The 15203-nt window shown below is 34.7% G+C and overlaps 1 protein-coding gene across 1 annotated transcript; it reads left to right on the plus strand.

Annotated features, from left to right (window-relative positions):
- The first annotated feature begins 12433 nt into the window (after positions 1-12433).
- Positions 12434-13663, plus strand: LOC145607247 (uncharacterized). The gene has a single exon (XM_081662966.1). It carries the CDS (start codon positions 12434-12436, stop codon positions 13661-13663), a length of 1230 nt encoding a protein of 409 aa, XP_081519092.1.
- The last annotated feature ends 1540 nt before the right edge of the window (positions 13664-15203 follow it).

Consider the following 15203-nt stretch of genomic DNA (forward strand, 5'->3'; position numbering starts at 1 on the left):
ATTCAGCATTGATAGAAGACTTATAGAGTAATTTTCGATTAAAGATTAGAAACATAATTAAACAAGAAACGTATTCTAACAAGTTTAGCATGAACTATGGCATTCATCATGACGATTCAATCTTTGTTTTTCGATAAAGTTCATACAAATATAGAGGAAAAAAAAAAAATTTAAAAACAAAATTAAACAAGAAACATATTTCTCCTAGACTTTTCTTTTTTTAATCACAATTACGTTAGATTTCATGGGTTTTTCTTTTAAAAATAATTTCCAGTATAATTACTCCAAAAAAAAAAAAAAAAAAGAAAACAAAAAAAAAAAACAAGAATGAAAAAAAAAAAGAAAGTACCTGATTAGAAGTGAATGCAGTATTATTCACAGCAGGAGAATCAACAGGATTAACCAAATTCTGGTTCAATAACTCCGAATTACGACTCGAAAATGGAAGAGTCGAAACATCGCCATTGCCGTAGCTTTCATTGTATGTCTGATTAGAGGCGAAGCCGAAATCATTGCGAGGATAATGATGATTACCATTACTATTGTTTATTGTCATTCTTGCTTTTTTCATTGAAGGTTCCTTGATCAGTTGTTCTTTTATTTTCTGAAAAGTGAAAAGTTGATGAAAAGAATTATATATGTATTTTGCGGAGATATTGACGTTGCTAATCACGTTTAATTAAATATTAGCTAGGGTTTCCCGGTTAAACTTATATTATCATTGGGAAATATATAATTTCCCAGTTGTACAAGGAGAGTCTTATTAATTTATGATTGGGGTATTAAGGTAAATGTTAGTAGGACTTTTAACTCGTTTTGACTTCCTATTTTCTTATAATTTTCATTTTTTTTTTAAAAGATAAAGTTTAATACCTCTTTTCTTTTAAACTTGATTTTTTTTTTATTTTTTATTTTTTTATCACGGTTACCAGTGTAAAACTTTAACGATCAATAACTTTAATTCTCAATAAGTAAAAATTATAAAAGTTACATATTATGATAGTATTAATTGAGACGAATTCAAAAAGATCTCACATGAATATATTTTTCCTTACATATTATTTAGAAAAAACGATCAAAAGAGGGGTGATGAATAGTGTAAAAATCAAAGCGGGTCAAGGGTCAAGTAAAAAAAAATAGAGGATGTATATGCATAGTGTTAAAAAAAAAAAAAAAAAAAAAAAAAAAAAAAAATCAAATGTGTCAGTTATTTAGGAACGAACAGAATAACAGAATTTAACTGTAAAACCTAAATTAACAAATACCTAAAACCAAATCCCACTTTTTTCTGTAAAAATTAATAATTGTGATTCAACATTTATAAAAGACTCATACAGTAATTTTCGATTCATTTGATGATTTAATCTTTATTCTTCGATAAAGTTCATAAAGTAAAAGTTTTAAAAACATAATTAAACAAGAAACATATTCATAACAAGTTTTTCTCTACTAGACTTTTCTTTTCTTTTTTTTAATCACGATTATATTAGACATCAAGGGGTTTTTGACTTTTTTCCAACAATAATCGCCTTTAAAATTACTCTAAAACAATAGAATTAAAAAAAAAAAAAAATCACCATTATTAAAGATGTAAAAAAGAAAGTACCTGAGAAGTGAATGCAGTGTTATCCGATGAACAAAAATCTTGTTTAACAACTCCAACAACATTGTTATTTGTATCATTATTAACAGGAGGATAATCAACAGGATCATTGAAAAACTGGTTTGATAACTGGAATTCACTACTCGAAAACGACAAAGTCGAAAGATCGCCATTGCCGTAACTTTCGTTGTATGTTTGATTAGAGGCGAAGCCGAATTCATTAGGAAGATAATGATGATTACCATTACTATCGATTATCATTCTTGCTTTTTTCTTTCAAGGTTTCGATCTTGATCAAATTTTCTTTTAATTTCTGAAAAGTGAAATTAAAAGTAATAATTGTAAAGAAAATAACTTAATATATATATATTATGCAGTGATGTTAACGTTACTAATCAAGTTTTATTAATTAATTAGGGTTTTCAGGTTAAACTTGGGGTAAAAGTTTCCTAGTTGTAGACGGAAAGTGTTATTAGGGTAAGAGTTGGACTTTTAACTCGTATTGACTTCCTCTTTTCTATCTTTTTTGAAGACCCTCTAATTTGTTTCGAAAATAAAGGTTCTCATTTGATTATGTACATATTTTGATCATCATTTTGTTTTGGGCCCTTAAAGACTAAAATGAGCTACAAAACTTTAACCAAACAATTTTCGTGCATAAAAAAATTAATTATATACTCCTAGACTCTAGTGTAGCTATCTATCCCTACACCCCCATCCCTAAACAATACATAAACAAACCCAACAACTTTACCCACCTATAGATTAAAAAAAAAAAATATTCAAATCATCATTTCTTTTCATTTTCTCTCTCCTTACCCATTTTCTCTCTCTAAACCTGGTAGAAGGATATTCGGTCGTTGGACGATCACCCTAAAACCAACAATATTTCTACCTAAACCAACCTAAAACAAGTCTAGGGTAAGTAGAGGATCGTATCCACAGGGAATGGGTAAGTACACCGAGAGTATGAAACGGTTGCAATCTAGTTCGGTCACAAATTGGGTTTTGAATGGTAAGCTACTATATAAGAGAACGCTAGGGGAAACGGGATTCAACACCAACCAAAGCCAAGGAATCAATAACAGGGACAAATCATGAATACACATAGAGGATAGAAAAGGAACTTAACATTGCCTTCTTTCAAAGTCACAACATAAGTACTCCCTAGATTAAGCACTAACACGATAAGGATTAAGTCTCAAGGATAGGAAGTGGGTTTCTAGCTCGAGTTTGTCTCTCGATCGCTCCGAACTAGCATGAAGCTCGGATAATTGGGATTTCTCACCTAATTACCATACTAAAGCAACCTAGTCAATGAAACCAAACATCCAAAATCATGAAAGTAGCATAATCTAATTACACAAGAAAAGACTCACTCCGAAGCCCCATCTTTCGATGCGAGAAAAGGGATGAACACATGGGCATAATGTGGCCAACAAAATACACATGCAATTATCAATTCAAGCATAAACAACTATCAATCCAATGTAGCACATGAATAATTCCAAGTCAATTAACCATAGCTTGGTTGGGTCTTCACCCAACCCCTAACTAAGAGACTACTCACTAAACATGGTGGAAATTAATCTAGCAATTAAAGTAAGGGTTTTCATGAATTCAAATAAGCTAGGAAAGAGATGAAACAAGGATGGATTAAACATGCAAGAATAAATAAACAAGATTAAGGGAGAAATTATCAACTCAAAGAAATTAAAATTGAAAATTAAGAGCAAGAGATAGAGGAAAGAGATTACTTAAAATGCTTCAAAGTTGAGAAATTGTTGAATTCAAGAGAACAATCTTCAATTAATCTACTACAATGATTGAGTTGAGAAGTTCTAAGCTAATAAATGAGGGTTGAGAGAACTAAGGGTCTAAGAAAACTAAAAAGGAAAAGAAGATCCAGAAAACTGAAGCCAAGGGTCGTATTTATATGCCCAAAAGTTACATCGTAAAATCCGTCAAAATCGAGCTTCAGAACAGAAGGAGCGCCCGCTCCTATAAGGAGGAGCGCCCGCTCCTGGGTGTGGAGCTCCCGCTCCTGGGCTCTCTGCACGCCCTCTCCTCTTGCACCAGTTTGAGGCAGTTTGTAGGAAAACAGGGAGGAGCGCCCGCTCCTAAATAGGTGCACGCCCGCTCCTAAAAGTGCAGGGGAGGCAGAATGTGGCAGTTCAGGCAGGAGCGCCCGCTCCTAAAAGGCTGCACGCCCGCTCCTGCTTTCCTTTGCTTCCAAAGAGTATTTCTTCATGCTTATGCTATTAGCCCATTTTTCATCGTACCTACAAGCACGAGCACACACATAAAAAGAAACGGGGAAGCCAAAAGATGCAAATTAGCACAAGAGGAGTTAGAAAAAGGGATTAAAGTAGGGGAAAGAGTACAAAATTGTGTTTTAAAAAGCCATGATAAGTGGACAAATAAAACACTTATCAAAACCCATTGATCTACTTTTTCAAACCCAAAATTTCTACGAATTTGAGACAAATTATCAATAAAAATTGTTCAATCACTACAAAATTCAACAAAACAAGATTGAAATTCGAAAGAATAAGTGGTTTTGTTCATATTTGGTTCAAAAAAGAGTATGAAACCTAGGTTTTACTAAAAAAATTTTTGTTGTGATTGTATTTCAAAACAATTATTGAAACATCAACTGCGGAAAATGCATCATGTAAGTATTTACTATAGTTTTAGTAATTTTTGTTCAAAAATTAGTAAATTAAATCATTACAGTCTTCATTTTTTTTTTGTACAATAAAGAAAACAGTTCCAGAAAAGGAAAACAAAGATTCTGGAAGAACGTAAGTATTAATAAAATTAATTCGTAGTGAAATTTTTCTTTTGATGAATGTTCATTTCCATTTTGATAAATGCTCATTTATACTCTAGTATACTATCATTCACATGTTTTTTTTTTCGAAAAACTCTCAGTTAATTAATACAAATGCTCATTCAATTCATATGTATTTAATAATTTACAGTCATTCGTGTAATAATGTTCATTTTTTCATAGTTTGAAGTGGAGAATTATTTTGATGAATGTTCGTTTTTATTTTGGTAAATGTTCAATCACATAATAATACATGGTCATTCAAAATTTCACATATTAACATACGATTATTAGAACATCAAAGGTGTTTGATGAATGTTCATTTTTATTGCAGTACGAAGGAAATAGTTTTAGAGAAGAACATAAAAAATCTTGAGAAAAGTAAGCATTAATTAAACTAGTTCGTAGTGGGTTTTTTATTTAATAAATTTTCTTTTCCATTTTGATAGATGTTCATTTGTATAATAGTATACAATCATTCACATGTTAATAGATAATTAAACATGTAACAAATGAACACATATAATAGCAATAATGGCCAGTCACAATAATGCATTTGATCAATTACAGTTAAATTACCATATGTAAAAATATATATGATCATCTATAATTACATAACTGAACATTATTTATGAAACTACAAAACATATATTGATAATCAATAAAAGTCACATGTACAACTTATAATCCCATAAACACAAATATATATATATATATATATATATATATATATATATATATATATATATATATATATATATATATATATATATATATATATATATATATATATATATATATAAATGAACATTATTATAAATAGATAAAATAACAAATTTTAAAATATGTTCATTAGTTAAAATATGTATTAGCGTCTTTAAAAGAATAAAAATCATTGAAATTCACGTGTACAACATTTATATTCAAATACAACTACAATAAACCTATAGTTAACTACTGAAAACAAACATTAAACATAAATGAATATTGGGTGATGGAAATGTCCACTTTCGTGTTTATGAAACAATTACATGTAATAGTATAGCTGTATGGAAATTAAATGCATTATTATTGTAATTAAATTGAATTTATTTTATATTGGAAATTATTTTTAACAACTCTTTATTTATATAAATACAATTCTAAGACGTATGTATTTTTATAATCTTACTATAAAACTTACACATATCTCTTGAAATGAACATTTAATGATACAAAAATGAACATATGTTGAAACACGAATAAACAAAAATGTACATTGGATGACAATACTTCTAATAATAAAAATGATTTGAACGCAGCAATCCATATAAATAAATAAATTTGCTCTCATTTTTATTGATAAAAAAATTCTTAAAATGCAATTCATAAAATGTACTTCGTATTAGTTTGAACAAAACTCCTTATTATCCTTATTATAAAAATAAACATCTAATGATTTATAAATGAACGAACATTTACCAATATAGAAATGATCATATTATAAAAATTTACAGAAAATTCATAAATGAAAAGGGGCGGGGGCGGGGCATGCGCGGAGGGGTGGGGGGTGCAGGCAGTTTTCCCTGCCGTAGAGTCTAGGTAAAAATTTGTATAAAAAAATGGTTACACACAAATCAAAATATTTTTGGACATATAAAATGAGACATTGACGTAACTTTTTGTTAATTTTGAGCTCAATTTAGATCATTTATGACTAAAATTAGTCCCAAAAACCTTAACGAAACATTTTTCGTTAAGCAAATCAAGAAAAAATAATTCAATGGCTGATTAATAACGGAACCCCAACAAGAAATGCTAAGTGGTAGCAGAATCTATTTTTTGTGTTTTTGCTGGTAGTAAAATAAAATAAAATTTTAAATGTGTAGCAAAAATCAAAGTGTTACTTTTTATTTGTAGTAAAAGTCAAAATATTCAAATATTTGATATACACCATATATATTTATAAGTTTGTTTTTTTATTAATTATTAATACATATCCTTTAAAAAAAAAAGAAAAAATTATTAATACATCTTATAACTTTGATTTTTTTAAAAAGCACTTGTTGGGATGATGATTCAAACAAGACCTATATGTATATGTTTTTTAAGAAGGTTTTCCGTAACGTTGAACTCACCGTAAGTCCAATATGGCTGACAATAATATTCTAATATATGACATTAATAATCTAATATTCTAATATATGACAATAATATTCTAATAAGTGACAATAATATTTTAATATATGACAATAATATTCAAATATCTGACATTAGTAATCTAATATATGACATAAATACTCTGGGGCCTTTTTTATTTTTCATCTCTCTAGTTAAAAATAGTATAGTGCACCCGGGTGCTTACCGCTGCTTCGTCTCCATATTTTTTTATTTTTTATTTTTTTTATTTTGTGTTTCAATTCTTCACCACAATTAAAGTTCTCAAGTGTGAAGTTTTGATGGTTAAATTTAACCACCAAAACTCTAGATCTAGAGTTTTTATTGTTAAATTTAACCAAATAAAACCATAATTGAAAGTTTGAAAGTTAAGTTTGGGGTTTAAAATTTAAGGGTCGTTTTGGGTTCGTGTTGGTGGTGGTCCGTGGTAAGTAAGGGTGGTGTTGACAGATTTTGATGGGTGCAGGGTGGTTTGTTGTTCGTTGTGGATGGTGGGAGTTTTTATGGTGGTGAGCTGAAGTTTGTGATGTTCTTATATTTTGGTGGGTGAGGATGGTGGAAGCGGCGGTGGTGACGAGCTAGTCATTGCGTGACTGCTGCCGATTGGTGATGTTTGTGTGGCGGCAGGTGTTGTGTTCAGTGGAGTGGTGATGTTTGTGTGTTGAGGTGGTTGTAGGTGTTATTAATGGTGGCCAAAGGTGTATGTGGTAGTTGTTTTTTGGTATAAGGTGGTTAAGGGTGGTCGAAACGAAAAAAAAGGAAATAAAAAAATTTGACCTGTTGCTTAGGTAGTAGGTCATTTGAGTGTGATATGGGAAGATAGGGATAAAAGGTTGGATTATTCTGGAATAATCCAAAGGTTGATTTATTTTAGGAGAATGGAGAAAAGATTGGTTTATTAAAAGTAATTTTTCCTTTTGTTTAACCGGGTGCACCATGCGCATGGTGCATGGTGCACCCGGGTGCATCAACCATACATTATCTCTCTCTCTCTCTAGTCTTTAGCTTCCTCTCCCCTTTGATTACTTCTTCTCCATTCATCTCTCCTTCATTAGTGACCCTCTTCTTCCATGGCTACAATACTTTCTCTCTCCCCAATCCTTAGATTTCACATCTTTAACAAGCCCTAACAGTTCATCTCCATCCGACACCTTCCCCTCAAAACTCACACTCAAAGCTATCCTCGACTTAATCACCGTAGCATGAGGAATCCAAACATTGCTCAGATCAATACCGCAGCAACAACAACAAACGCCGCCCTAGATTCCTACTAACTCCACCATCGAAAATCGACAAATTCCGCACATACATTCTACGCCGGAATCAACGATCTTTTACTAGAACTTCCAGCAAATTAAATTATGCTCGGCAGTGATGGAGGCGACATCGGCTTTGGCTTTGATGGTCTCGAGGTTCACGTAGAGGTTGCGCATGTAATAATCCGTCTTCTCCGCCAACGCAGAAGCATCACTAGAGGCTTTGAATACCTCGAATTCATCGTCGGAGAGGAATGATGGCATGATTGGGATCGGAAGTGTTGTGCGAAATTGGGGTAAGTAATTGTATAGGCGGATCGGACTCACGATCAGTCGGATCTATACAAATCATTTTGATTTATTTATTTATTTATTATTATAGATTATAGAAAAATAACACTTCGTTTTGAATAAAAGCATAATCCAATGATACTCTTCCTAATAGTGATTTGGAATACAATATAACCAAAATATGGTTAGCCACGCTAAAAAGATCATAGGGTAACAAGTAACATGACATATATTGCCTTATAGGATTCATGGTAATACTTGTGTTTTGAACACTAAGGGGTCGTTTGGTTACCATGGGAATTAAATTACCGTAGGAAGTTTTAATTTATGGGAAATAAATTCCATTAGCTAAATCTATAGGATGTGTGAAATATCTGTTTGGTTGACACCGTGGAAAATAAATTCCCATGGTCAAATACTTTGTAATTAACCCCAAATTTCCATCCTCTATATCCTCTCCCTTTCTCTCAATCACTCCTCCCTAATTCCCCATCTGAAAATTTAATCATCTCCCCTCATCTCTCACCTCCACGGCTCCACCACTACAAACACCACTCAAAAAAAAAAAAAAAAAAAAAATCCATCCACAAATTATACTTCTTTCACTATGAATATCACATTGTAATAAAAACCCACTTGATTTTATCAAAGTTTGAAGCTTTACAATCAAAATTATAAAATTGAATTTGGATGTTAACTTCAATTGGGTGTCTCAAAGTTTCGATTTTCATCAAGGTATTTGTAAAAAGCTTTGATTTTTATGATTTTTGGGGAAAGTTTTGATGTTTATGAAGATTGGGAAGTTTTGGTTTCTATGATGATTTTTTAGAGGAAGTTTTGGTTTTTTTTGATGATTTTTGTAGTAATTTTTGGTTTTTATGATGATTTTAGAGTAAGTTTTATGATTTTAGGAGAAAATTTTGATTTTTATGATGGTGGATGGCGATGATGACGGTGATGGTTGATAATGAAGGTGATGGTGATGATTTAGGCAAAATGATGATGATTATGGTGTATATAAGGAGAAAATAAGTACAGGAATTTTGATTCACTGTGGGGGGAGTCAGCGAATCAATTCCTCCATATTGTGGGAATTTCCATTTTCTAGGAAATCCCATTTCCTACATGTAAAGGCAACCAAACAACAAGTTACTGTAGCATTTCCCAGGAATTTAATTTCCGCCGGAAATCACTGTCAACCAAACGACCCCTAAGAGTATATTCCTGCTAGTGGTCTATCAAGCTTGCCACTTATTTAATTGGAAAATTTGTAATTATTAAGTCAACCTTTTGGCCGTCCGCTTTTATTACGTCAACCTTTTGATTATTTTTAAACACGTCAACCTTGTACTACTATTAACTTATATTACGTAAAATAGAAAATGACCTGCAAAAACGGGTTAATTGCTTACGTGGAGTATTAGGTGGAGGTAAAAATGCTGATGTAATTTTCCAAAAATGAAAATTATGTAAATAATAAGTCAATCTTTTGATTCTTTGCTTTTATTACGTCATTCTTCTGATTATTTTTTTTTTAATACGTTAACCTTGTAACATCATTTTTTTTTTTTTACATCTGAATTTTTTTTTTTTTTTTTAAAAAAAAAAAAAGACGAAAGACGTTTTTTTTTTCTTTAATACAATGCACATATCTGTGTACTTGAACCTAACAAAGAATAATTTTGAGCCTTAATGTGGCACGTATCTGCCTTCTTCAATCCTACCTTGGACTATTTTTTTTTTCTTTTTTTCATTCAATCTCTTGCTAAGCTTTGTGTACGGATCGCCTAATACTTCTCGTAGATGTTTGGTTCTAGATGAATTTTCTGCTATTTTACAAACCACTCCAACAACAGTTCTTTTGGGCGATTTTAATCAAGTAGAATATTTAGCTGATAAGATAGGTGGGTCTAGGGAAATCCCGGGACGTCATTTATTTATGGACTGGAAACTTACTTCCCAATTACAGGATATTCCCTTTTCAGGACCACGTTATACTTGGACTAATGGACAACTACAAAACCCAACTTATGAAAGATTGGATAAGGGGTTAGCCACTTCTACCTGGTTAGATTTACATCCTGATGCTACAGTTTTTCATCAGCCAATTTTGTTCTCGGATCATGGAGCCATAGTTTTACGTGAATCAGGATTGTCTGTTCCTAGGCGTCGTCCTTATAAGGTGGAAAGTTGGTGTCTTGGTCTCAAGGAAATTACATCTCTTATTCAGTCTTACTGGCAAGAGGTTTGCCCGGGTTCTAAGATGTTTTCTGTTTCAAGGAAATTGCAGAATTTGAAACAGGCTCTTTTGTCATGGTGTGTTACTCATAAAAGGCAATGGGGTATAGATTGGCAAGATCTGCAATCTTCGGTGGGCTCAAACTCTTATTCGCTGTCGGATGAGAATGACCGTAAAACTCTTTTGACAGTTCGTCAGGAGAAGGTGTCTCTAGCTCAAACTTCCTTTCTCTTCTGGAAACAGCGATGCAAGACAAAATGGGATGCTCTTGGAGACTCCCATTCCCGTTTGCTTTTCAGATCGGTTCAGATTCGCAAACGGAGAAACAAGATTATGAGTCTTCACGATTCCAATGATAACTGGATTTCGGACCATTTTGGGATTGCTAATCTCTTACAACAGCATTTCTTGGAGATTTATAACTGCCAAGGGAACTCTCCTACTCCAGCTCAATGTTCATGGGATAGTCTGAATATCCCTACCCTTTCGGAGTCTGATATTCAATTTTTATCTGTTCCTTTTTCCTCCATAGAAATTAAGAAAGCTATGTTCCATATTGGAGACGACAAATCTCCCGGTCCGGATGGTTTTACTTCGGGTTTCTTCAAGTCACACTGGGCGGTGGTGGGTCCTCAAATTACTCAGGCCGTTCAATATTTCTTTGCTCACGGGTATATGCTAAAGGAGTGGAACCGCACGTTTTTAGTTCTTCTCCCCAAGGTGGATACCCCAGAAACTCCTTCTTAGTTTCGGCCCATTGGTCTGTGCAATGTTGTTTACAAATGTATTGCAAAATGTTTAACAACCAGATTGCGTCAAGTTTTACCTTCTCTCATTTCGTCTGCACAGACTGCTTTTGTTCCGGGTCGGTTAATGGCGGACAATGGTTTATTGGCCCATGAGCTGCTTTCTTTCATGTCTACATCTCCTTCTAAATCCTGTTCTGCGGCTCTGAAGCTTGACATGAACAAAGCCTATGATAGGGTAAACTGGAATTTTCTTTGGGAGGTGCTAAGTCATTTTGGCTTTCCTCCGTATTGGATCCACATTATTCGCCAATGTGTTTCGACAGTTTCTTATCAGATTTTGGTCAATGGTTCTCCGACTCGTGCCTTTCAGCCTAAATGTGGCTTACGTCAAGGAGATCCTCTTTCTCCTTATCTTTTTGTGTTATGTATGGAAATTTTCTCTCTGATGCTTCGTCGGGATGAGGATCTTGGTTTATTTCAAGGGTTACGTATCTCTCGTCGTGCTCCGTCGGTTTCTCATTTGTTCTTTGCTGATGATGCTTTGCTATTCTTCCGGGTTTCACCAGCAGCCTGTGATCAGATTCTTTCCGTAACTAATGAATTCTGCTCGATTTCTGGTCAAATGGTCAATCTGCAGAAGTCTTATGTTCGCTTTAGTGCAAATACTCCTCAGGATTACCGGGATTTCTTGTCCCGCAAACTTCGTATGCAGAGTCATGATTCTATTGGTGATTATCTGGGTCTTCCTGTGGATTTGAGTAGGCGCAAATGCAAGGACTTTCAATTTCTGGTGGACCGTGTCGCTCAGCGTTTATCTTCGCTTTCTTCCCTTCGTCTGTCTTCTGCAGCAAAACTGGTCATTATTAATTCAGTATTAGTGGCCTCCTTTAATCATATACTTTCGGTGTTTAAGGTTCCCTCCACAATTTGCGATAGGATAGATTCTCTAATTTTGAGATTCTGGAGGCAGTCTAGCAGTGACTCAAGGGGTGTCGCTTTTGCTTCTGCTGCTATGATCCATACTCCTAAAGGTTTAGGGGGTTTGGGTATTCGTCATCTTCGTTCTTTTAACCAGGCTATGCTTGCAAAACAAGCCTGGCGGCTTATGCACAATCCTCAGCTCTTAATTTCCCGGGTGTTAAAGGCTAAATACCCGGCCTTACTTTCTCACCATCCCACCTTATCTTCTTCCCGTCCTTCCTGGGGTAGTCGAAGTCTTTTTGAGGGAAGTTTGATAAGGGTCTTGCTTGGAAAATTGGAAATGGGGAGCATATTCACATTCTGAATGACAGATGGGTTCCAAATATGGATGTGGTTTTCAAGTCTTCTATTCCTGAGGAGGCTAAGCCTTCCTTTGTTTCTGATCTACTTTTACCAGATTCCACTTCTTGGAATGCAACTCTTGTTAGGACTCTTTTCCCTCAGCCGGTTGCTTCGGCTATCTTAGGTCTTGAACGTCCTAGGCAGAAAATTGATGATTTTATTTACTGGAAGCACACTAGGGATGGTTCCTTTACCACAAAATCAACATATTCTCTGATAATTTCCCAAACTTTGCCTACTCTGGATACCCTGGTTCCTACTACTTGGTGGAAACGTTTGTGGGGTCTTCCTATTCTTCCCAAATGGAAGTTATTCTCCTGGAAAGCAATACATAATGTGTTACCCACTGTAGTTTTACTCAGCCTTCGGGGTTTTCCAGTTGATACCTCTTGTATTTTCTGTAGTCAAGCTCCTGAAACAGTTGATCACTTATTCCGGGACTGTGTGTTTATTAGGGAATTATGGAGATCCTTTGATGGGGATAGTTTGCATCCCCCAGCTGGTACTCTTTCCTTTCCACTTTGGTTTGTGGAAATTTTATCGTGCTTGGCATGTTCTTTGAATTGGAACCAAATGGACAGTTTCTTTGGTTTCTGTTGGGCAATTTGGTTAACGAGAAACAATGTTCGTTTTCGTTCAGAGGTCTATTCTCCCCAATTAATTCTGGACTTGGCTTTTACTTGGAAAAATAGAAGTTCCAGGGCTAGGGAGCTGGTTTCTTTCAGTTCTCCTACTCCCCCGGGTTTTACTGCTCCTCCTTTGGTCTATAGCCTGTGTGGTTCCTCCCATTCTGACCCTGACAATATTCTGCTTTTTGATGGTGCTTGGGATAGGGTTAGTCTTTCAGCTGGTGTAGGTTGGTGTATCCAGGATCCTATTTCCAGGGATCTAATTACTGGTGGTGCTCGTGCATGTACGGATAGTTCTGCTCTCCACTCGGAATTACAGGCTTGTCTTTTGGGTCTTCGCCATGCCGCTCAACGGGGTATTCGTCGTATTTTACTTTATACGGACTGTTCTGCTATTCCCCAGCTGATTCTCAATCAATGTTCTACTGACATCTTGGTGGTCTGGATCCTGAATGATATTCGGGCAGTTTTAGCTTCTTTTGAGTCTTGTTTTCTGTGTAAGGTTTCTCGTTTGTCTGTGGAGGCTGCTCATCGTCTGGCGGTTGCTGCTCGTCGTAGGGAGCTGTTATCTTTTACTTTTTAATTTTATTTGTAGTTCTCTTTGTCAAAAAAAAAAAAAAATCTCTTGCTAAGCTTCATTGTATATAATATATTAATAATAATCTAAAACTATGATTTCTCACAAAGCAAGGGTCAGAAGCATACTCTTAAATACATCTCTTAAGTGTATTACATACTATGTTTCAAAAAAAAAAGTGTATTACATACTCAAGTCCATCAAATAACTTAAATTAGTCTAGTACATAAATAAATTCAATAACAGAAGCATCTTGATCAAACTTGACTGGATTGACTAGTCAGAACCCTTCCGGAGCCTCTTCTACCACTTGCCTGCAAATAAAAACCAAAAAAAAGAGAAAAAAAAACAGATTTGTCAAATGAAGTTAGAACAAACTAGAGCATAGTGTGTATAGCATTAATGAGAAGAAGCTTACATTGGTCATGGGAGTTCCATCTTCTGTAATAAACACACCAACTCCACTTGGAATGACCTGAAAATAAACAAATTACGTTGTTATTAGATGGTGATCTGAACTATAAAAATAACTTACATATGATGAAGATATCATACCTGTGTGGAGCCTCGACCTCGACCCCTTCCCTTTCCTTTACCCCTTCCTTTGCTTTGAAAAGCTTGAGTCTGACCTTCACCTTGTTTAGTTGTAGCTCTTCCCCTTCCAGTTCCTCTCCCCTTTGATCCTTGGCCACCTAAAATCATTCTCCCACCTCTACCAATCTGAGCGGGGTGTGCGGTAGTGGTGAAGTGCTCTGGTTGTGCCTGAGGTGTACATGTGGATGCAACTTGACTCAAAGATGTTGTAGTGCTCTTCTTAGGCCTTCCCTTAGCTTTCTTAGGTGCTGGTTCTGTCACCTCACATCCAATTTGACCGCCGTTAGGGCATTTTCTTTTGTTATGCCCCTTGACCTTACACAAACTACAAGTCATCTCCATCCCATGTCTTCTTAAAGTCCCAGGTTTCTTTTTATCCTCAAATGGATCTTTTATCCTGTTTTTTCTTGGCCTTCCTGGTCCCACCTTGATTGCAGGGGGGGTCTAACCTCATGTTCACTTTTGGCCAATGCCTCTCCCCAGCACAAGGTGGTATTTTTCCTACATATGATCTCAAATAATCCTCCCTCGTAAACCAGTGGTCAACATAATCCTCAGGTTGTTTGTGTAAGAAGAAAATACATGCGACAACATGACAACAAGGTACTCCTGTCATCTCCCACTTTCTACATGTACAAGTCTTAGCTTCTAAGTCTACATTAAGCTGATCTAAGTTATGCCTAACATTGAACAGAGTGTTTGTGGAAGGTGAAACATCACAATAAGCTGCCTTGGTCTTTTCTTTCTCTAATATAGCTTGAATTCTAGGGCAAAGGGTTGAGGTTTGCTTCTCCATATACTTTCTTTTAGAAACTAATCTTTCCATTAATGCTACCCTTATATCCTCTAACATATAAACCAAATGCTTAGTTCTAGCATTAATTATATATCCATTATAAGTCTCTGCCATATTATTGGTAATAGCATCGACCTCATGGTAGTGGATAAGAAA

This window comes from Chenopodium album, chromosome 23, assembly GCF_948465745.1.
Source record: "Chenopodium album chromosome 23, dcCheAlbu1.1, whole genome shotgun sequence".
NCBI classification, from domain to species: Eukaryota; Viridiplantae; Streptophyta; class Magnoliopsida; order Caryophyllales; family Amaranthaceae; genus Chenopodium; species Chenopodium album.